Source organism: Apium graveolens, chromosome 1 (assembly GCF_009905375.1).
Source record: "Apium graveolens cultivar Ventura chromosome 1, ASM990537v1, whole genome shotgun sequence".
NCBI lineage: Eukaryota > Viridiplantae > Streptophyta > Magnoliopsida > Apiales > Apiaceae > Apium > Apium graveolens.
In genome coordinates this window covers 126,464,734-126,487,263 of record NC_133647.1, presented here as the reverse complement: position 1 = coordinate 126,487,263, position 22,530 = coordinate 126,464,734, and the positions used below count along the sequence as shown (strand labels likewise).

Sequence of the window (22,530 nt, the reverse complement as noted above, 5' to 3'; positions counted from 1 at the left end):
CTAATAGCATGTCTTATTGTACACTGTGTAAACCAGAAGTTAACTGAGTTATAAAGTTAACACTGGTCTTCTGTTAGTTGTAATAATTTAGATAGAAATCTTATAACTCTCTCAAGAAGAAGCTAAGCTGTTTAAATAAAGAGCCTAGAAATTTTGTAGCAAAACATTCTTGATTTTTAGTATAAAAATTAAATGAGTTTTGAAAAGATTGTGTTCTTGTTTATTGCATGTTTATTTGCTGCATTAACACATCATCTCTACAAGATTAAATTTACTTTGTTCAACCAAAAATATTCAAGAAAAGCTCAAAAACAGAAAAATACATTAACCCCCCCCCCTCTGTGTGTTATTCATTTCCTAACAAGTGGTATCAGAGCAAAATCTGAAAGTAAATAGATTCAAGATCTTGGAAGAATGAATTCACAGAAAATCAGTATCATCAAAATTCCTACCTTTGACAAAACTAACTACACTCTTTGGAAAAAGAAAATGATTCTGTTTATCAGGATGGCCAATCCACTCTACATTCAGATCCTCAAGAATGGGCCCTTCACTCCTATGGTTAGAGTTGAGGAATCTACTTATGGAGATATAGTTATTCCAGCTCATTATGCTCCCAAGGACCCTGCAGAATACTCTGAGCCTGAGAAAGAGAAAGTCTCCCTGGATAGTGGCTTGCAGTTAATCTTAATTGAGTCACTTGACAATGTAATGTATAACAACATTGTCAACTATGACACTGCAAAACAGATCTGGGAAAAGATAGAGATATTGTGTGAGGGAACTGAAGAAGTTAGATCAAATCAGAAAAGGATACTGATTTCACAGTATGAGGGTTTCATGGCTAAGCTAAAAGAAAGTATTACTGAAGTGTTTGAAAGGTTTAACATGCTGATAAATGACTTGCAACTCCATGATAAATATTATGAAGCTGGAGAGGTGAACTTAAAGTTCTTGCTTACTCTCCCTAATCATTTGGAACAGAAAATCTCATCAATCAGGGAAGGGAGAGACTAAAGTAGGATAACACTGGAATTCTATATGGAATTTTTAAAACATATGAACTTGAAATGATTCAGAGAAAATCACTGAGATCTGGCCAAGGACATGTTGTAGATGGCTCAAGTGCTTTAACTGTCAATGAAAGCCCAACATCTACTGACGAGTCAAGATCTCAAACTCCATTTGCCTCAACAAGTGAGCAAAGAATAAATGATTCACAGGAACAAGTTATTCTGAAATTGGAAGAAGATGAGTTCTACACTCTTGATGAACTGGATGAGCTAGATCAGTAAATGGCTTATTTGGCTAGAAAATTCTCCAATATTAGAGTAAAGAAGCCAAGATTTTTCAAGAGCAAAGGACAGTCTTTCAATAAAGACAGCAGCTGGAAAACAAAAGGGAAGTACAATTCTGATAGCAAGAATGGCTACAAAACTGGATCTGTTGAGAGATCTAAGATAAGGTGCTACAACTGTGATGAATTGGGCCATTTTGCTACAGAATGCAGGAAATCCAAGAAATCAAATAAGGATAAAGCTTATCTTGAACTTGAAGCAAAGTATGAAGCTCTTCTGAAGAAACGGCAAAGCAAAGCTTATATTGCAGAGGGTAAAAGTTGGGATGACTCTGAAAATGATGAAGATGAAGAATTTGGAAATTATGCACTCATGGCCTTGGAGCAAGGAGAATCATCCTCATCTAAATTACAGGTACCAACTCTTACCACAATTGATCTAACTGTGAATCAATATAAGGAAACTATTGAAAAATGAGCACAGAGATATTTCACATTCATACAAGCATGGTGGCTGTAAATGAAGAAGTGAGCAGATTGACAAAAATGAATGAGAAGCTTGAGAATGAAAAATAAGAAACTGAATTGTTGTTGGTGGAGCTTGAAGCTTTAAAACAAGAAAAGGCATATGTAAAGAACAAGCTCAAGTGTGCAAATGAAATTGAAGCAGTGCTAAGGGAGAAGCTGGAAAAGAATGAAGTGAAGCTGAAATCTTTCAGAAATACATCTGAACTGGTTGGACAGTACCATGAGAAAAATAAGCCATGTGCAAATATTGCTATTGGCCTTGACTATGATGCTATGAATGATAAAAAGAAGACTGTAGGTGACAAAGGGAAAGCAAAGAAAACTGAAAATGCTCCAACCTTCTTGAAGAGGTTAATGCACCTATATTCAAAGCATATAAAGTCAACTTTAGTGAAGAAGAATTGATTATCAAGCAGAGAATTGCTGATGGGGATAAAGAGAAGAAAATTGAAGAATCAACTCAGTCTTCCAATACTGAAGAGAAGCTCATGGACAAACAAAGTCCCAAGACGCCTGTTAAAGAAACCAAAACTGAAGATGCAAGAAAGAAAAAGAAAAATAGAAATGGGAAAATAGGGATAAACAAAAGCAACAATTTTGCTTATGTTGTAGATGCTCCAAGAAAGAAATGTGAAAAATGTGGCTCTGTGAATTACCTAACTCACCGTTGTAAAAAGGCATTTAGCAAGCCAACTAAAGGAGCCTGCAAATACAATGAAACAAATGCAAGTGATCCCTACTCCTTCTGTAACAAGTTTGACTGCATTCCTTGCAACTTAAAAGTGATGAAAGTTGTCACAAACTAAGAGTAGACCTCAAAGAAATAAAACTTGGGTCTACAACAGAAAGGGAAAATGCTCAACAGTCAATGAATTCTATTTTATCTAAAACTACTCATTCTACTTCTGCTAAATCAGTTAACAAGAAGAAAGTACCCAACACTGCTTGGGTTGCTAAACACACTTAAAACTCATTGTGTGCAGGGCAAAGTGAAGAAAGTCATCTGGATCATAGATAGTGGATGTTCCAGGCATATGACAGGTGATAAAGCCCTGCTATCACAGTTTGAGGAGAAAGATGGCCCTTTGGTGACCTTTGAAGACAACAGCAAATGATTCACAATGGGATATGGCAAGATTATTTCTGAAAATATTGTCATTGATGATGTAGCACTGGTAGCTGGTCTTGAAGTAAATTTTCTCAGTGTTAGCCAATTTACAGACAAAGGCTTTGAAGTCTTATTCAACAAAGAAGAATGCACTTTTATCAGCAAGAAAACTAGTGAAGTTGCTCTGAAAGGAGCAAGGAAAGGAAGCTTGTTTGTTGTAGATTTTGACTCAACAAATAAGGATGGTGTTTGTTTCTTCTATACCAAGGTATCAGAAGAACAAAGCAAGCTCTGGCATAAAAAGCTGTCTCACTTAAATTTTAAGACAATTAACGCCTTGGTTAAAAAGGAGCTGGTAAGAGACATGCCTAAATTGGAGTTTGCTCAAGTTGAATTTTGTGAAGCTTGTCAGAAAGGAAAAATGAAAAGATCAAGTCACATATCAAAAACTGTGAATTCTATAAGTGCACCATTGCAGCTCATTCACATGGATCTGTTTGGGCCAGTAAATATCTTATCTATTTTAAGGAACAAATATGCACTTGTGATGGTAGATGATTTCTCAAGATACACTTGGGTAAAATTCATGTACTTTAAAGATGAAACTCCACACATCACAATTGAGCACATCAAGAAGATAGAAAAACAGGCTGAAGATTACAACTGTGTAAAAAGATTGAGAAGTGATAATGGAACAGAATTCAGAAATGCTACATTGAGTGAATTCTGCAAAAGTAAAGGCATTGTTCAAGAATTCTCAGCTGCTAGAACACCTCAACAAAATGGAGTAGTTGAAAGGAAGACCAGAACATTAGTTGAAGCTTCTAGAACAATGCTACAAGATGCCAAGTTGCCAACAAGATTCTAGGAAGAGGCTGTTAACACTGCATGTTACACTCAGAACAGATACCTCATTAACAAGGTACATGGCAAATCACCTTACTCAATTATGTCTAAGAGAAAGCCTACTGTAAAGCATCTTTATGTGTTTGGAAGCAAGTGTTACATTTTGAAAGATAACTCTGAATATGTGGGAAAATTTGACTCAAAAGTTTTTGAAGCAATTTTTCCGGGATATTCGTTGGAGAGAACTGCCTACAAGGTCTATATGTTAGATCAAAATAAAATTATGGAAAATACCGATGTGACTTTTGATGATGACAAGTGTCCAGGATTGAAATGCCTTGATAAAAATGAAGTTGAAGCCCTTGCATTTGAAAACCTCAACATTGATAGTGATTCTGATGGTGATGATGAAGTCAATGCACAACAAATGTTTAATGAAGAATCTACAGGACAAGAGAATCAAGGGAATGGAAACTCATCTCAAACACCTAATTTTGATAGCACAAACTCAGGGGGAGGAAGAGAAGAAGAGTCTACAAATCATACCAACAATAAAGAAAATGATGAAGGCACCATTCAACAAACTCACACCAGGAAATAGGATAGAAGTCACAATCCTAATGTAATAATTGGTGATCCTAATACTGGTTTAAGGACTAGGAGTGCAACGGCTAATGAGTGCCTACATGCATGCTTTCTATCTCAAGTTGAGCCCAAGAAAACTGAAGAAGCTCTAATGGACCCTGATTGGATATCTTCTATGCAAGAAGAGCTCAATCAGTTTGGAAGAAACAAATTTTGGGAGTTAGTTCCTGCACCAAAGAATAGAAGTGTAATTGGAACAAAGTGGGTGTACAGGAACAAGATGGATGAAAATGGTGTGGTTACCAGAAACAAAGCAAGGTTGGTTGCAAAAGGCTACTCACAAGAAGAAGGGATTGATTATGATGAAACTTTTGCTCCAGTTGTAAGACTTGAAGCAATAAGAATTTTTCTAGCATTTGCTGTACACTCAAATTTTAAAGTGTATCAAATGGATGTGAAAAGTGTCTTCCTAAATGGTGAGCTAGAAGAAGAAGTGTATGTGCAACAACCACCTGGATTTAAAGATCCTGAATTTCCAAATTTTGTGTATAAACTGCTCAAGGCTCTATATGGATTAAAGCAGGCACCTAGAGCTTGGTATGATACATTGTCAGAATTTCTGCATAAACATGGTTTTACTAGAGGAACAATAGACAAAACTCTCTTCTACAAAAACCATGGTAATGACATGATTCTAGTCCAGATATATGTAGATGACATTATTTTTGGATCTACTAATGAAAAGATGTGCCAAAGATTCTCTAAGCTTATGCAGAGTGAATATGAAATGAGTATGATGGGAGAATTAAGTTATTTTCTTGGACTTCAAGTTAGTCAAAAAAATGATGGAATCTTCATTGGCCAAACCAAGTATGTCAAGGACTTATTAAAGAAGTTTGGTATGGTTGATTGTTCACCTGCTTCTACACCAATGTCTACTGCAACAAAGTTAGATGAAGACAGGAAAAGAAAAAGTGTAGACATTTCAGGATATAGAGGGATAATTGGATCACTGCTTTACTTAACTGCAAGTAGACCAGACATAATGTTTGCAACATGTCTGTGTGCAAGATTTCAAGCCAATCCAAAAGAATCACATTTGATGGCTGTTAAAAGGATTTTCAGATATTTAAAGGGAACTCCTAACTTGGGATTATGGTATCCTAAGGGAACTAGTTTTGTAGTTGTTGGTTACACAGATGCAGATTTTGCTGGATGCAGGGTTGACAGGAAGAGCACTAGTGGAAGCTATCAATTTCTTGGACAAAGACTTGTATCTTGGCATAGCAAGAAACAACAATTTGTGTCAACTTCCACAGCTGAAGCTGAATACATAGTTGCTGGAAGTTTCTGTGCTCAAGTGCTTTGGATTAGAAATCAGCTAATGGACTATGGCCTAGTGTTGCACAAAATTCCCATTATGTGTTATAATACCAGTGCTATATCTATAGTGGCTAATCCAGTTAACCATTCTAGAACAAAACACATTGATGTAAGGTACCATTTTATTAGAGAACATGCTGCAAATGGTACCATTGAGCTCATTTTTGTTCCAACAGAAAAATAACTATCTGACATTTTCACTAAACCTTTGGATGAAGCTACTTTTACTAGACTTATAGGTGAAATTGAAATGCTAAATTCTTCATCCTAAGGTAAGAACTCAGCTAGTATGTTGCAGCAGATTAATTTCCAGTAAATCATAATCAATTTGATTTTATTGGAAATTAACTGAAATATGAAGTATAAATATTTCAGAAATCTCTGCATATTTATTCTTCAAAATTAAAATTCAACTTGGAATTTTTCAAATTCTAAGTAAATTGCTCAGTTGTTAAGTTACATTCTTAATATGTAAAATTAACACAAGGCAGAATTATAAAAATCATAAGTTTATAGAGAACTGAGTTCTCGATAGGTCTAATTGACTTCTCGACAAGTCATTTTAGGACATCTTGAGTGAGTTCTCGACAAGTCAATTCACTGACTTCTCGAGTGACTTCTCGATAGGCTTAAAAATGACTTATCGATAAGTCCTTGTAGAGTTCTCTAGTAGTGTTATTTCACAAAGTCCTCTAAAAGTACAATTTTTGACTTATCAATAACTCAAAACTGAAAAAATTAAATTTAATAAATTATTTTGGTAAAATACTTTTGGAAAATTTATTCTAATTTTATTTTGAATTTATTCAAATAAAAGTTGGAATTAATTCAGTCCATTATTGGACAAACTGGGTATTTATTTGACATCTCGATAAGTCAATTTTTAGTTTTCTATTAGAGTAATTTAAAATGACTTCTCGATATGTATTTCATTTCTTAAAATGACTTCTCGATAGACAAACTCCAAACGTCTATTTTTGAGTTCTCGACAAGTCATTTACTTTTACTATAAATACCCAGACTTCTCAATACATATTTTAACTTGGAATTTTTCAAAATTCTAAGTAAACTGTATATTTATTAATTCATATCATAAATATATGAAGTTAGTAAATAATAGATCAAAAGAAGCAAAAAGTATGAAAAACTGAATTCTTGGTAAGTATAACTGACTTCTCGATAAGCCATTTTGTGACTTCTTGATTAAGTTCTCGGTAAGTCAATTTTTAGACTTCTCAAATGAACTTCTCAAGCAGTCATCATGACTTCTCGAATGAGTTCTCGAGTAAGCCAATAATGGACTTCTCAAATGAAATTCTTGAACAGACAACTAATGACTTCTCGATAAGTCAATAAAGAGTTCTCGAATGAGTATTTTGAGTTCTCTATAAGCTCTATTTATACTTATCTATTTAACTGGAATAATTTAATTCATAAATTATGTTCAGCAAAATACTTGACATAAAATCTGTTCTAATCTTATATTGATTAAAATTCAGAATTTATCACTCCTATTTGGACAAACTGAGTATTTATAAGACATTTCGATAAGCTTATTTTACTTCTCTAATCAAGAACTTAAAATAACTTCTCGAATATGCGAATATTGTTCAAAATGACTTCTCGAATAAATCTCAATGCGTATTTCAGATTTTTCATTAAGTCATTTGTTTTTTTATAAATACTCAGACTTATTGACACATTTACGTGCTTACGTGCATATTTTTGACTAAATATGGAGTATGTTAGTCTAATGTAAGTAGACTAGTATATTATATGTGATGTTTTGAGAATACTGATAATAGTTGAATTTATTTGACTATGTGCTAATTATGTGTTTCGAATTTATTCAAAATAAATCTTTCTCAGTATTTGATTAAATTAGTGAGCTAGTGGAATATTTTTTTGCTGCTAGGAAGGGTTTTTTTGTGTAAGTGTTCTTCAGTACTTGCATGAGGAATAGTTAATCTAGAAAGTTAAGTCACTTTTAACTGCCTAGATACGCGTAAAGTGTGTTTGTGTGATTAAAACACTTATTAACCGGACAACTCAAGTGTCTCTTCGGTTTCTTTTCTCCTTCTATAAATTCAAATCCTTCTCTCTTCAATATTCATCACTACTTTTTCTCTCATCAAACATCCTAACTCCAAACCCTCATCTTGTTCAAACCTCTCAAATGGTTGCTCCTGTATTTTTCAAGATAAGTCATTCGAGAACTCCAAATGACTTATCGAGAAGTCATTCGAGAACTCCGAATGACTTATCGAGAAGTCAGGAAAGCTACTAGAGAACTCAGAGAGATATCGACAAGTCAAGAAGACATGAAGATTGGAGATATCGATAAGTCATTTCTTCATTAGAGAACTCAGAGTTATCGACAAGTCTACATTCATTAGAGAAGTCTGGATTATCGATAAGTCAAAGTCACTAGAGAACTCAGAGATATCGATAAGTCAAAATTCACTAGAGAACTCTAAGTTGTCGACAAGTCAAAGTGAAGACATGATGCTAAGAGATCTCGACAAGCCAAAGTTTCATTTGAGAACTCAGTGACCTCTATAAGTCAAATTCACTAGAGCATTAGAGATCTCGATAAGTCATTATACTTATTGAGATGTCAACATTTCTATACGCCTAATTGAAAATCTCGAGTGAAATTCTCAAAGTACAAAATCACAAACCAGTTCAATCTTCAAGATAAACAATCAACAAACAATCCAACCAGCTGGATTGACAAGTCTACAAAAAGCAGTTTAAAGAATGTGTAAGATCAATGGTGAAGATTAACTGATAGAGGAAGATTAAGATAATCACAGGATGCTAAAGATATGCTAAGCCATAAATGGAAGATCTACTTTTGTATAAATAGAAATGACAAGTGACAGTTTAGAAAAGCTAATAGCATCTCTTATTGTACACTGTGTAAACCATCAGTTAACTGAGTTATAAAGTTAACACTTGTCTTCTGTTAGTTGTAACAATTTAGATAGAAATCTTGTAACTCTCTCAAGAAGAAACTAAGCTCTTTAAACAAAGAGCCTAGAAATTTTGTAGCAAAACATTCTTGATTTTTAATATAAAAATTAAGTGAGTTTTGAAAAGATTGTGTTCTTGTTTATTGCATGTTTATTTACTGCATTAACACATCGTCTCTACAAAATTAAATTTACTTTGTTCAACCAAAATACATTCACCCCCTCTGTGTTATTTATCCCAACATACTATTCTCCTAAATTTTCTCTACAATATTTATTTCTTCTAGCTTAGATTACCATCTTATTATTATCCTAAAATTTTTATGTCATGTATCTAAACTTTCTTTTTAAATCAAACTACCATTTTATTATTTAACTAAACTTTCTCTCCTAAGATTTCCTCTTAACAAAAAATTTTATCTCATTTTTTTAAAAAAATTCTATCATATTAAATGAAATTCCTTGTAATTCAAATTTACATCTTTTTATTATCCTAAAATTTCTCTGCCAATATAAACTCATACAACTATTTTGTTCCAACTATGCTTTGCAAGAATTAAATTTTATGATATTATAAAAAAAGTTATTGATTAATAAATAATATAAGTTTATTATATTAGATTGGTGAATAATGAGAGAGCGATTCATGAGATTTTAGATTTTATATTTCTATATTTATTATTTTATTCAAAATTTTATAACAATAGGGGTTAAATAAGAATAAAAATCGGAATATTTTTGTAAATTGCCGATGCGAATCGTCGCTCTGTAAACAAAAAATACCATTTTATTTATTTTCCTAAAAATTTTCTATCATATTAATAAACTTTTTTCTTAACTAAAATTACATCTTTTTATTAAATTTATTATCCTAAATTTTATCAATCATATTAATAAAATTTTCTTCCGACTCAAATTATCAACTTATTATTATTCTAAAATTTTCAACATGGAACTTTCAACTTAACTCAAGTTACCATCTTATTATTAATCTTAAAAATGCTTTACAAACGCGAATAGTCTGAAAATTATTTTTTTTAAAACCATTACAAAGCGCGATTTAATAAACCTGTAAAAAGAATTGTGACATTATTTCACAAAGATGCTGTGCAAAAAAATCAGGACATTATTTAGCAATGACGATGTGAAGTCCGATTTAGTAAACGAGTATATATAAATATGTTTATGTGATGCATCTTAATTCTTACGTATGCTAACTTAATCTATGCGATGCACGGTTCTCGTTAATATTTAAATTTATTTATTTAGTCATGTTATAATTTTAAAAATTTATATAAATATATAAAAATTCTAAATTTATAATTAAATTTATAGAATAATTTGTGATCGTAGTTTGGTAGGATAAGTAGATTATGTCTAGTAATTTAATAATTTAGTAGTTTGGCATATATATAACACTATTTATTTATTTTTATATAATAAAATAAATTGTGGTCGTAATTTAGTAGGATAAGCAGATTATGTGTAATATTTAATAATTTAGTAATTTAACGGACATATAACACTATTTATTTATTTATTTTTAATAATAAAATTAGGGGATAACCATTGAACCAAATTATCTCGCATTCCGGTTATTATAATATAGTATAGATCTCGATCAAACAGAACTGGAAAAAATCAATCAGTCTACTAAATATGTCTAAATCTGATGAATGCGGATACAGTACAGCCAACAGCCAAGTGGACGGTGGGACATTTCGCCATAAACAAGTTGCGCATCACTGCATCTACAAACTAATTTGCTCTACTCCATGCTTAAATGATGACTTGTTTGTATTAGATTGAAATATTGAATGAGATCAATTTTTTATGTGCGAAATCTCAAAATTAGATTTTTTTTTCTATTTTTATATGATTAAGTGTAAATAACATTTATTAGATGAAATGATTATCGAGAGACAATGTAAACAAAAAAAATCCTCACCTTTCATGGTAAAAAGAGATGTTCTTCTTGTATATTCTTAACAAAATCATTTACAATATTTTATATATAAAATATTGAGTAAAATTTTATGGAATCCACTTTTTCATGGGAGTTCTCGTAATCTATTTATATTCTGCAAATAAAATATCTTGTAAAATGAGTTATCTTGCAAAATATATTTCATAAATATTATTAATTCAATAAAATCATGCAAATTCCGTACATTTATAAGTACAATATGTATGTTTTACAACTAAATATGGATGTTCTGCACCCATGTTTATGTTCTGTAAAATAAGCATATTTATAAAATAATATATATTGCAATGTTCTACTTGTAAAATATATACAATCTGCAAGTTTTTGAATAAAATGGTAATGTTTGTAGAACATTATTCGAAAAATAATAAGTTTTGCAATATTTGAAGTTATATTTTATTAGCATAACATATATAGATTCTAAGAACTTCAATAAAATTGCGATTTCATGAAACTTAACTCATAAAATTTCACCATAATTATTATTAAAACTAGCCATATGACTTTTTTTATTGAAGATAGTAGCTATCCAGTCACGGGGAGTACCACACTGTTACTGGTAAGACTTGACCAATTTATACCTACAAATTCCGTTTGTTAAATTTCTATGTATAATATAGCCATGTATAAATTTGGGGCCCTTTATTTTCGGATGTTCTGTTCGCTCGGTAACCTTGCGCTCACAAAAGCCGCCCCTGAATGAGACAATGCAACAAGGCAATAAGCTGTGCATAGTTGTGCATAGTTGATGTTATCTGTGAATACTATTTACAAAACGTTTTGCATTTAAAGCCTGGTGTATAGGTGTCTGAAATGTTTCTAGCTACCTTGTATCCGGTCCGGTTTCTAGCTAGGAGGGGATTATTTTGATTGATTTTCTAGATAGCAGAATCACATCCGAAAGCCCAAATTCGGGAGAGCCATGGAAAGTACAGAGATTTTGCACATTTTTTAATTAGTACGTCGGTTCTGCGTTTTTCTATTCTCACGATTTTGTTTTCCCCTTAACCAAAATTAGTATTGTACTCTTTTATGACTAGTTTATATTGCAATTTGCAAACCATGCATGCATAGCAAGCAAGTTGCCCAGATCGAACTTTGACCGAGCTTTGATCAGATTAGATCACACTATACTTTCGGTTTCAAGCTTTTTATGGATTTTTAATAAATATAAATTGAGCCTTGGTCTAGCAACCAACAACTTGGTCTGTACAAACAAATTGGCCAAATAAAGTCAAATTTGCCAACTTAATTATTTAAATGATTAGTCGTACAAGAAATTTTTTACATTATTAGTAAAACAAATGACTGGGGTCACTGATTATGAAATTTCGTATAGCAGCAGTTGGTCATTTAGGTCGCTTAGTTTTTTAAGGTGTTTAGATTTTTGAGGATAACAAATACGTATTGTTATCGAGCTCCACCGTATTAAGAACACCAGTCCAATTTATGCGCTATATAAGCACTTTGATCACAAACAGAAATGATAGAACAAAAGATTGACATGGGCTTAATGACAGAAGCAAACAATAGGCCTCATGCCTTGTGTATTCCATACCCTGCACAAGGTCACATTAATCCAATGCTAAAACTGGCCAAGCTTCTTCACCAGAAGGGCTTTCATATCTCATTTGTCAACACTGACTTTAATCGCAATCGTCTGATCAAATCTGGGGGTCCGAATGCCCTTGATGGCTTGCCTGACTTTCGCTTTTACTCTATCCCTGACGGTCTACCACCCTCAGATCCCGATGCAACTCAAGACATTCCTACGCTGTGCAAGTACACTCCAATCAACTGTGATGCTCCTTTCAAAGAGCTTATTGCCAAACTCAACGATTCTTCAGTCTCAGGGGTACCACCAGTGACATGTATTGTTTCTGATGGGATCATGGCCTTCACTCTTAAAACTGCGGAAGAGTATGGTATACCTGGAGTGCTGTTTTGGACAACAAGTGCTTGCGGTCTCCTAGCATATACGCAGTATCACCAACTTGTCGAGAGAGGCTATACGCCACTAAAAGGTAAATTTACATATCATTTATACAGATTTCTATTTTGAGTGCAACATCTTATCAATTACTCTAGTGAGTGAAGTATGTAACTTACCTTTATATCTTCTGTTGTTGTTTTTGGACTTTGCAGATGCAGCCTATGTAACAAATGGCTATTTAGATACAAAAATTGATTGGGCTCCGGGAATGAAAAACATGAAATTGAAGGATTTTCCTAGTTTTGTCAGAACTACTGACCCGAATGATTTCATGCTCAACTTCGTTATAACTGAGACAGCACTGGTTCCAAAAGCTCATGCGCTTATTTTGAACACATTTGACACTCTTGAACAGGAAGTTTTGGATGCAATTTCCACCAGTCAACCTCATACGTATAGCATTGGGCCGCTGCACTTAATGATGAACCAAATTCAGGACAATAGACTTATGTCCATCAGCTCAAGCTTGTGGAAAGAAGACGTTACAAGCTACATTGATTGGCTTGACAAAAAAGAACCAAACTCAGTTGTTTATGTGAATTTTGGTAGTATCACCGTCATGACTGCTAAACAGCTCACTGAATTTGCATGGGGCTTAGCTAGCAGCAAGAAACAATTCTTGTGGATAGTCAGGCCGGATATAGTTGCCGGTGAGACAGCCATGTTTCCACCAGAGTTTGTGGCTGAAACGAGAGGAAGAGGCATGTTGGCAAACTGGTGCTCTCAAGAACAAGTCCTAATGCACCCTGCTATTGGAGGTTTTTTGACACATAGTGGGTGGAATTCGACTCTTGAAAGCATTGCAAGTGGTGTGCCGTTGATTTGCTGGCCATTTTTTGCAGAACAACAGACCAACTGCAAGTATAGTTGTGTGGAATGGGAAATTGGAATGGAGATCGATAATAATGTCAAGCGAGATAAAATAGAGGAGTTGGTGAGAGAGCTGATGGATGGTGAGAAGGGAAAGGAAATGAGGAAGAATGCATTGGAGTGGAAAAAGAAAGCTGAAGCAGCTGCTCGCCCTGGTGGTTCTTCTTCACTATATTTAGACAAATTGGTTGATGAGGTGCTACTGCCAAAGTAATTGAAATCTGATAGCAGCAGGATGGATGTACACTAGAAGCTTCAATGTTCTTATGCATATAGAGATCACATTTACCTATATTGATTTATAAAGTTACCATTTGAATTAACATCAATGTTCTTACCTATGATTCTATAAGAATTTGTATCATTTTTTTCCTGCATGAATAAATACCATTGATTATATACAAGTCCATATTGTTTGATATAAAAACCTAAATTTCACTTGCAGTTTGTAGATAGCTTGGATTAATGTTAAAAATTGGAAGGGAATGAGATTCTACATCATAATATCAACTCTTTTTGTCCCAATAGTTTATATGTCAATTGCATATTATTGATTTAATTTTAAATATCAACTCTCTCCATCCACTAGCTTTTAAAAATTCCTTTTTTTTACTTAACCATCTTATAATTTCTAAATTTGATTGTAATTTATAAACAATTTTCCACCCTATCCTTCCTCTTTTGTTATTTATAATGTAGACTCTTATGCATGTACATATTGAATTAATCTAATAATTATGGACAAGGGGAAAAACATTTAATGCAAGTTGATAAAAAATTCTTTTGTTTTACAATTTAAAATTGAACTTAATCCCATTGTAAGTTGATCAAATTATTTTGTGTTCATTTTTTAAAAAAAATGGAATAAGTAGTTGCAATAAAATTGTGATTTTAATGTTTTTTGTTAAATTCAAATTATGTACTAACGTAAGGTTGTTTGATATAAGTATGGTTGTAAAAATCGGTAATCGGTACTAATTGGTTTAGGTACCGATTAGGGATTAATCGGCAAATCGGGGATTAATCGGAGGGATTAATCGGAACAAAGATCGGATATATTTAAATATTTTAATAATATTTAATATATTTACCTTATTTATTATGAAATATATAATTCAAAAATAATTTATAAATGTTAATCGGATTTTAAAAAATAGATCGGCCAAATTTTTTTTAAGGATTAATCGGGGATTTTTAGAACCCTTCATATAAGAGTTATTTCTGTAGCTAATTTTTATTGTTGTATTGTATTATTTTTACTATTATTAAATTCATAAATGCGGTCAAGACAAATATTTTCATCATAAAACCAGCGAAATAATTATTTCATTATATTGTAAGGTTTTCAATCAACGATTTATTAAATTTACAAGTTCTGATAGATACTTTTCCATGAATTTCTCGATTTTGTACTTTGGAAACATGTAGGGGCATTGCTAGCAACCATGTTCATCAGGGTGCCATGACCCCTTACAATTGGATAAGACAACGACATTAGTAGTGAATTTTAAGGCTCATATTATGCGACTGGGGAGAATTTTCAATAATTAACGGCAGCGAAATGACGACCTGGTTACAACAATTTTCTGATAAGTTTCTTCTGGTCTAGGGCACAAGGACACAAAAATCTATCATCAGTGGGGCAGAACTCCTTTGTGTGAGTCACACCGAGAACTACATTAGATGGGTGAACAAGATTAATTATGCCTACTCGGCATGTATATTGATCTACTTAAACTCAATTCCCAAAATCTAAACTACCTATGAAGCAGCGTGCCAATGTGACAGATCTTTTCACTTTGGATTAGTCCTCTCTCCCTTGGTTTTTTATTCCTTTCTAAAATTCTGATACTTCTCATATATAGTATTACTCTGTATTTAGCCTTCTGGTGACAACAGAAGTGAGAAGCAGATATTCTAGGCAACTAGATAAATATGAATGATTTAACAGTATATGATGGAGTTAATCTCCAAGAGATCATAAAAATTCAGTTATAAATAGTAAAAAAGTCTGCTTCTCTAATTCTTTCTCATCAATTTGATGATTAACCGACTAGTATATCTTACAATAATCTATCCCAAAAACTTCCCCCCACATACATGCATCACAATTCAAGGGGTAGCATGACTATGTAATAATATAAGGCCAGCGTGTATTTCCACAACCAAGTTATGTTGCCAGGGAACAAAATCGAAGGACCGAGAAATATATTGCTGTTGCTATTACCTCCTGCTGCTGTTGACAGCTTTGGCGTCATTCAGGTTGGAAAGTTCTTCAATTAGCTTTTTCTCTTCCCCACTTAACCGTTTAGGTATCTCCACTTGCACTCTCACCAGTTGATCACCCCTCCTATTGCTTTTGTTTAGAAAAGGTACACCTTTTTTTGCCATCACTAAAGTCGTTCCAGGTTGGGTACCTGCAGGAACCTTCAGATCTACCATCCCATCAACTGTGGGAACCTTCATTGTTGTTCCTAAAATAGCATCAATGTAGGAAATCTTGCTAGTGAAAAGAATATTTGTGTCATCTCGTTTTAGTACTGGATCTGGCATCACATCAATGAGCACAAATAGGTCTCCGGGAGGTCCACCTCTCTTTCCTGAATTACCTTCTGACCGGACTCTCAGACGACTGCCACCATCTACACCAGCAGGAACTTTCAGGCTAATCCTCTTCGACTTCCTTACCCGTCCCTCTCCGCTACATGTGTTGCAGGGGCTAGAAATTTCCCCAGTCCCACCACAAGAAGAGCAGGTCATCACCTGCTGGAAGACACCCAGTGGAGTTCTAGCTGATTGGACAACTTGCCCTTGCCCGCCACAAGTGCTACATCTGGATGGACTACTCCCTGGCTTTGCCCCAGATCCATTACATGTGCCACAGCTCTCAAGTCGAGTTATTTCAATCTCCTTTTCAATTCCAAAAACAGCTTCTTTGAAATTTAAAACCAGATTGTATATCTGGTCTTCACCTTCAGTTGCCCTACTTCGAGAGCCTCTTCCTCCACCACCACCCATGCCGCCCATGCCTTCAAATAATGACTCAAAAAGATCAAAGGGGTTGCTAAAATCCTGCACACAAAAATAAGCGGATTATGTAATGATTAATCACAAGTACATCAATTAAGGCTGCTAAATTTTGGAAGCTACTTAAGTTATTTAATTTGAAGTTACAAGTACTCACCCCGGTTCCCATTCCAGAACCTTTAAGTCCAGCCTCTCCATACCTATCATATATGGAGCGCTTTTCATCATCTGATAGAACCTGCAGTACAAGTTTAATTTTGAAGTGCAGTTCCACCATATTTCACAGAAACATAGCGACTACTGAAATTCTTAGAACAGTGAAACTGAAACTTAAAAAGTTTACCTCATAGGCATTGCTTATTTCCTTAAACTTTGCTTCTGCACCAGCCTCTCTGCAGGATAATATATCAACTCAGAAAAAATGATTAACATTGCATAAATTTACGACTTTTATATGGTCTATTTAGACCTGGTTAAATAGGTTTAGGTACTTCAGAATCAATTTTGGATGCTAAGGGACCCGGTCAACATGAAATTCTAAAATTATTATGTGCAGTTCACGTACTTATTCACATCAGGGTGGTAACTCCTGGCAAGCTTCCGATACGCTGAACAAAGCAAACTAGTCAGTCTGAATGATAAAGTAAAACATTCTCAGGCAATGTATATAAGCGGATGGCAAGTCAAATTATTAAATTTAAGATATATATTCTGAAAGATAAACTATACATATGACAACAGAATGTTCTAGCTAGCAAGACAGGATCTTTCATGGAATAGTAACATAATCAGAAGAAACTTATTAATATTATTCCTCGGCAGGAGAGAGGCACGATTGTTAATTTGTGCTGAACATTTATAACAAGATTGTGGTACATTTGTGTGTGTATCAATAATTTAGGCAAGTTAACAACTGAAAACACTATACATAATACATAATACATACATATGCACTGGTATTAGTATATTTCGGGATGTCTTGAATTATAAGTAACAAAAGAAAATCCTAGCCCCACATATAAAACATATTGATAATTACAATATTCATCTCTGTACTCAACAAATATAAACTAATTAATAACATATATATAAATTATTTATTCTCGATCCTTATCAATTGTTAATTTGTTATAAGCTTACAAGGCACTAAAATATCCCCATCAATGATAACATATGTAAAAGTAATTTATAGATATTAGTGTTTGAAAATCAACGTTGAATATACATATGCAACAACCCTTAAAGTGAAGGAAACAAAGTAAAAAAAATTATAAAAATAGAGTACTTACCACTCTTAATTTCTGATTTGCTCGAGTTTTTTGACACACCGAGAACATCATAGAAGTCCTGTAAATGAAGATTGACAAAGCTAAAAATCAATATGATAAACTGGTAGTGTACAATAATGACTATACACATTGAATTTTCACAGATCACAAGACTGAGAATGCAAAAAAAAAAAAGTACACATTAATTACTTACAGTACTAGCTCTAACAATGAGATGACTTCCCCTACGATTACATGGATTATTATGTGGTCCACTGTTAAATAACATGTGCAATGAATCTTGAGAAAACATGGCTGAACTAGAAGGTGCCAATGCTCGAATCTTGGAGAAACTGCACAGCACAAGACAGAAGTTTTTATAAAACCAGATTTCTGTTGCATGCCTAGTATAAACAAGGATAGATCACCACAGGAAACTATATATCCTCAAATATCATGAAACCAATAACAAGCCATAATCATTTGTGCCCCTACAACTTTGACCCTAGATCATGCAGTGAGAATAGAACGTTTAAGAAATTGGTGAAAGGCAATTGAATTTTTTATATACTCAAATACATGAAATGATATTAGTTCAACAAAGACCATAATGTTAAACTAAATCCATCAGTCCTTGCTCTAATCAGAGACTATCATACAGTATGATCTACCATTCAGTAGGTTAAACACCACTTAAAATTTTTCAAATAAAGAAAAGCGAACAAATGAATACAATAAGTAAAGCAAGCCATGGTAACATTACTAGCCCGTTTGGGAAATTTTAAAATAAGTAACTTATGACTTAAATCGAATAAGTGACTGATAAATAATAAGTTGATAAATACTTATAAGTTATATAAGTATTTGGATAATTTAACTTATAAGTCATAAATTTTTTTATTTAATTGAACTAAAATAAATATTTTTTAAATATAATTATCTTAAATCTTATATTTTAAGTTAGATTAACATTAAAAATATATTTTAAAATTAAAATTGAAAAAAAAATGAAAAATTAAAAATAAGGTGAGAAAAAGTACGTCCTTACTAACATTCAACTTATCAGCTTATAAGTAGTAAATTCAAAAGTTGGGTCGACAAACACTCGTCAATAAGCTGTTACGGGCTTATAAGCCAATAAGTTGGCTTATAAGATTTGCCAAACAGGCCCTAGGTAAGGTATGGGTCCCATAAGCTAAAGAAGTCCACATTAGCTATAAAATAATTCAAATGAAATCAACTGTTCACAAGCTCACCGAAGAGAATGTGTTGATAACTTGTTTGTGGCAGAACCTCTTATTACTTTTTGAGGTTGAACTCCACACCGGGCTACCCATGTACTTCCACAAGGTATAATTGCCATCCAATATTCTGCATTTTACAAACCAAACATAAGTCAAATAATTTCTTTATTTCCCATTTTAAAGATAAAATTGCCATAAGATAACAAACATTAAAGTGTAACAACACTTGCTAAAGAGAGCAATGTTCTAAACATTATTTGGTCGAGCTAAGCGGCAAAATTGGCCAACTAATGCTTATCTCCTTAAATTAGATGCTTAAGAAGAAATCTAAAAAAACTTTAGATAGCTTATCAGCCAGATAATGTCTGCAGGTGCCCTGCTACTATCAGTATAATTGGAAATTATCAAAATAGTGAAGCAAAGTAGTGAATTATACATATAAAAGAACAACTGAACATACAAGTACAACTATCAAGTTTAGACCTTTACTGTGTAAGTCCATGGTTTATATTAAATACATCCCACGTGGAATTTCAAAAATCGCAACAGTATTCCAAATCAGGCAGCAAGGCACCGCATTATATAACATTTTCGTTTACCCTGCCAATTAATAAAGATTCCTAATATAGCTGATTAGCAGCTACAGCTGGATCAAATCCCAATACTTGAGGGTGAAGGACAAATTTAGCCTATTTTTACACAAAATTGACAAAAATAACCAATTTCTGAAAAGTTGGTCAACTTTAGCCGATGGGATACCCAACAGTCAGTGGAGTATCCACTTTATACAAGATACCCAACTGGCAGTGGAGTATCCCATATATGAAATACCCAACTACCAGTGGAGTATCTTATACAAATTGGGATACCCAACTGACAGTGGAGTATTCAATCGGCCAAAATTGGCCACTTTTTTCAGAATGGCTATTTTTGTTAAATTTTTTCAAATATCGGCTATTTTTGTCATTTTTTCAATACTTGAGATGTCAGGGGTCAAGTACTCGGGTCAAGTACTCGTCAAGTATTAAATCATAGATCTTATAAAATTTAAATTATAATTACAAATGCTTGTGTATTAAAATCAAGAAAAAATATAAATACTCTATAATTCTTCAAAAATTCTTATGCTAGCATAAAGCATAATTGGAACTAACAGTCAGCTATGTCATCCAAATCTCACAAAGAATAACTATCCTCTTCTCATTTCCATTTTGTTCATTTTTTAAGTTTTTTTAAGAAACAAATAATTATATCACATAAATCCTATCCAGAAAAAAAAAACTGTCGAGAATACAACTATCAAGATTAAAGATTTAAGTACAAAAATACCCATCCAAAATTGCATAGCTACATACATTAAATACACAGACATGAGAACTTAACCAAATTAAAAACAAAGATATGAACAATCAAAGCCTTTAAATAAATATTAAAATAAACATTTATTTTCTAAAAAGAGCCTAAAAACATCTAAAACAGGGTTCTAAGCCTGGTGAATAAAAAACGCAAATATAAATAAGTACATAGACATAAAAATGAGAACTTTAACATATAGGACACCAAAATAAATTACATAAAAAAATCAATGGACAAAAGGCCTCAAATTCCCCAAAAAAAAACGAAACTACCAGCCAATATTAAGGTTCTAAACATTCTGAATGAGGAAATGAAAGGATACAAAAAATACATACACAAATAAAATAGGATATTTTACAAATTGAACACAGAGATTAAGTACAAACAAAATTTGCAATAAACGACAAATCTTAAATCAAATAAAGAACTAAACTACCATCCAAAATTAGGGTTCTAAGCATTCTAAATAAGGAAATGAATATATTCAAATTACATATACACATAAAATAAAAGCTTTATCAAATTGAAAACAAAGATGTACCAAGAATTGCAATAAACAGATACAACAACAACAACAATTCAAAATTAGGGTTCTAAGCCTGATGAATCAAGAAACGAATAGATACATAGATATACAAACACAACATACATAAGAATAAGAACTTTAACAAATTAAACACAATACTTACAAAACAAGAACTGCAATATGTAACAAATCTTGAATTAAAACAAAACAACAATTTAAGATTAGGGTTATAAGCCTGCTAAATGAGGAAATGAATAGATACATACACATAAAGATTAAAACTTTAAGAAATAGGCAATCAAGATTTAGTAGAAAAATGAATTGAAGATAACAAAGACTTACAAGAAGTGGGTGGAAGCTGATGGGCCTTGGAGTTGAGTTGGTTTTGGTTTAACGTACTTTTAACCTCAAAGATGAGGCTCAAGACTAACTTGGAGGGAGAGACCACTAGATTGGACTAAGATGCACAAAAGGCCGCTGGGGTGTGACCGGACCTTAAAAAGCCTGGGCTGGACCGGGCTTTTCGAGCTTTGATTTTAACCAGGCCGGGCCGGACCGGTTTTTTGGAAAATATCAGAGCCTGTTTGGGCTCTCGAGGCAGACCTAACCGGGCTTTTTTTAAGGGTCGGATCGGATCGGGCCGAGTTTTTTTTTAATTTAAATCTGATCGAGTATTATTAGATATTTCAAAGAATACATATGTTAGCAACTAAATCATCGTAAAAATGTATTAGTTTACATGAAATATTTTATGAAAACATTTAAGTTCGGCAAAAAATTAACATGTTTATAAAATAATATGTTTTATCATTGTTATGATAACAATGATATCCAAATATATATAGTGTACTTATTATATCTTTTTTCATTATTTATGCAACGAAATATATAAATAATATTCTTAATCACAAATATGTAAATATATATATGTGTTTAAAGTATTATTTATATTTATAGTAAATGTGAATTTATAAATATATAAGAAAATATATTAGAATAATCAGATTATAACCGGGCTTTTTCGGGCTTTTAATCGGACCGGGCCGAAGCCCGGACTTTTAACCGGGCCGGGCTTTGCCTAAAAATATAGGGTTCGTCAAGCTCCGAAGCCCGGGCCGGGTTTTGACCGGGCCGGACTTGACCGGGTTTTCACCGGATCGGGCGGGGCCAGATTTTCGGGTCCGGGCTTTTTGTGCATCTCTAGATTAGACCAAGGGTTTGTGAGTGTATGAATATTGTGTATATGTTAATTTATATTTTTATTTTCAAAATTTGAATTTATGTTTTAGTATATTGTTATTAATCGACAATAATCTTAAAATCGGAAATCAGGGAAGATTGGTAAAATTACTAATTTAGAATTAATAAAAAAATTGAAATTAAAAGAAAGGATTAATAGGTGTAAAAGTCGAATTTTATATTAAATTATATTATTATGATTATAATAGTTTAATCCCGTGCGATGTACTGATTCCGTTAATAGTTAAATATTTTTATTTATCCAATTATTTAATAACTTTAATATATTTATATAAAA

General features: G+C 32.9%; 2 protein-coding genes across 3 annotated transcripts; one reads left to right on the top strand and one right to left on the bottom strand.

Annotated features, from left to right (window-relative positions):
• Positions 1-12,115: 12,115 nt before the first annotated feature.
• Positions 12,116-14,016, top strand: LOC141666911 (7-deoxyloganetin glucosyltransferase-like). Its single transcript, XM_074473159.1, has 2 exons — positions 12,116-12,733; positions 12,855-14,016. Exons 1-2 carry the CDS (start codon positions 12,193-12,195, stop codon positions 13,784-13,786), a joined length of 1,473 nt encoding a protein of 490 aa, XP_074329260.1. The 5' UTR covers positions 12,116-12,192; the 3' UTR covers positions 13,787-14,016.
• Positions 14,017-15,550: 1,534 nt separating this feature from the next.
• Positions 15,551-21,472, bottom strand: LOC141666918 (chaperone protein dnaJ A7A, chloroplastic-like). Of its 2 annotated transcripts, none has more exons than XM_074473168.1 (8): positions 21,336-21,472; positions 19,124-19,238; positions 18,082-18,220; positions 17,889-17,946; positions 17,165-17,207; positions 16,943-16,991; positions 16,757-16,837; positions 15,551-16,644 (listed from the first exon to the last, which is right to left on the bottom strand). In XM_074473168.1, exons 2-8 carry the CDS (start codon positions 19,228-19,230, stop codon positions 15,796-15,798), a joined length of 1,326 nt encoding a protein of 441 aa, XP_074329269.1. In that variant the 5' UTR covers positions 19,231-19,238; positions 21,336-21,472; the 3' UTR covers positions 15,551-15,795. The 2 variants fall into 2 exon arrangements, with proteins under 2 accessions (XP_074329269.1, XP_074329278.1); XM_074473177.1 differs by lacking the exon at positions 21,336-21,472 and adding an exon at positions 21,260-21,278.
• Positions 21,473-22,530: the final 1,058 nt, after the last annotated feature.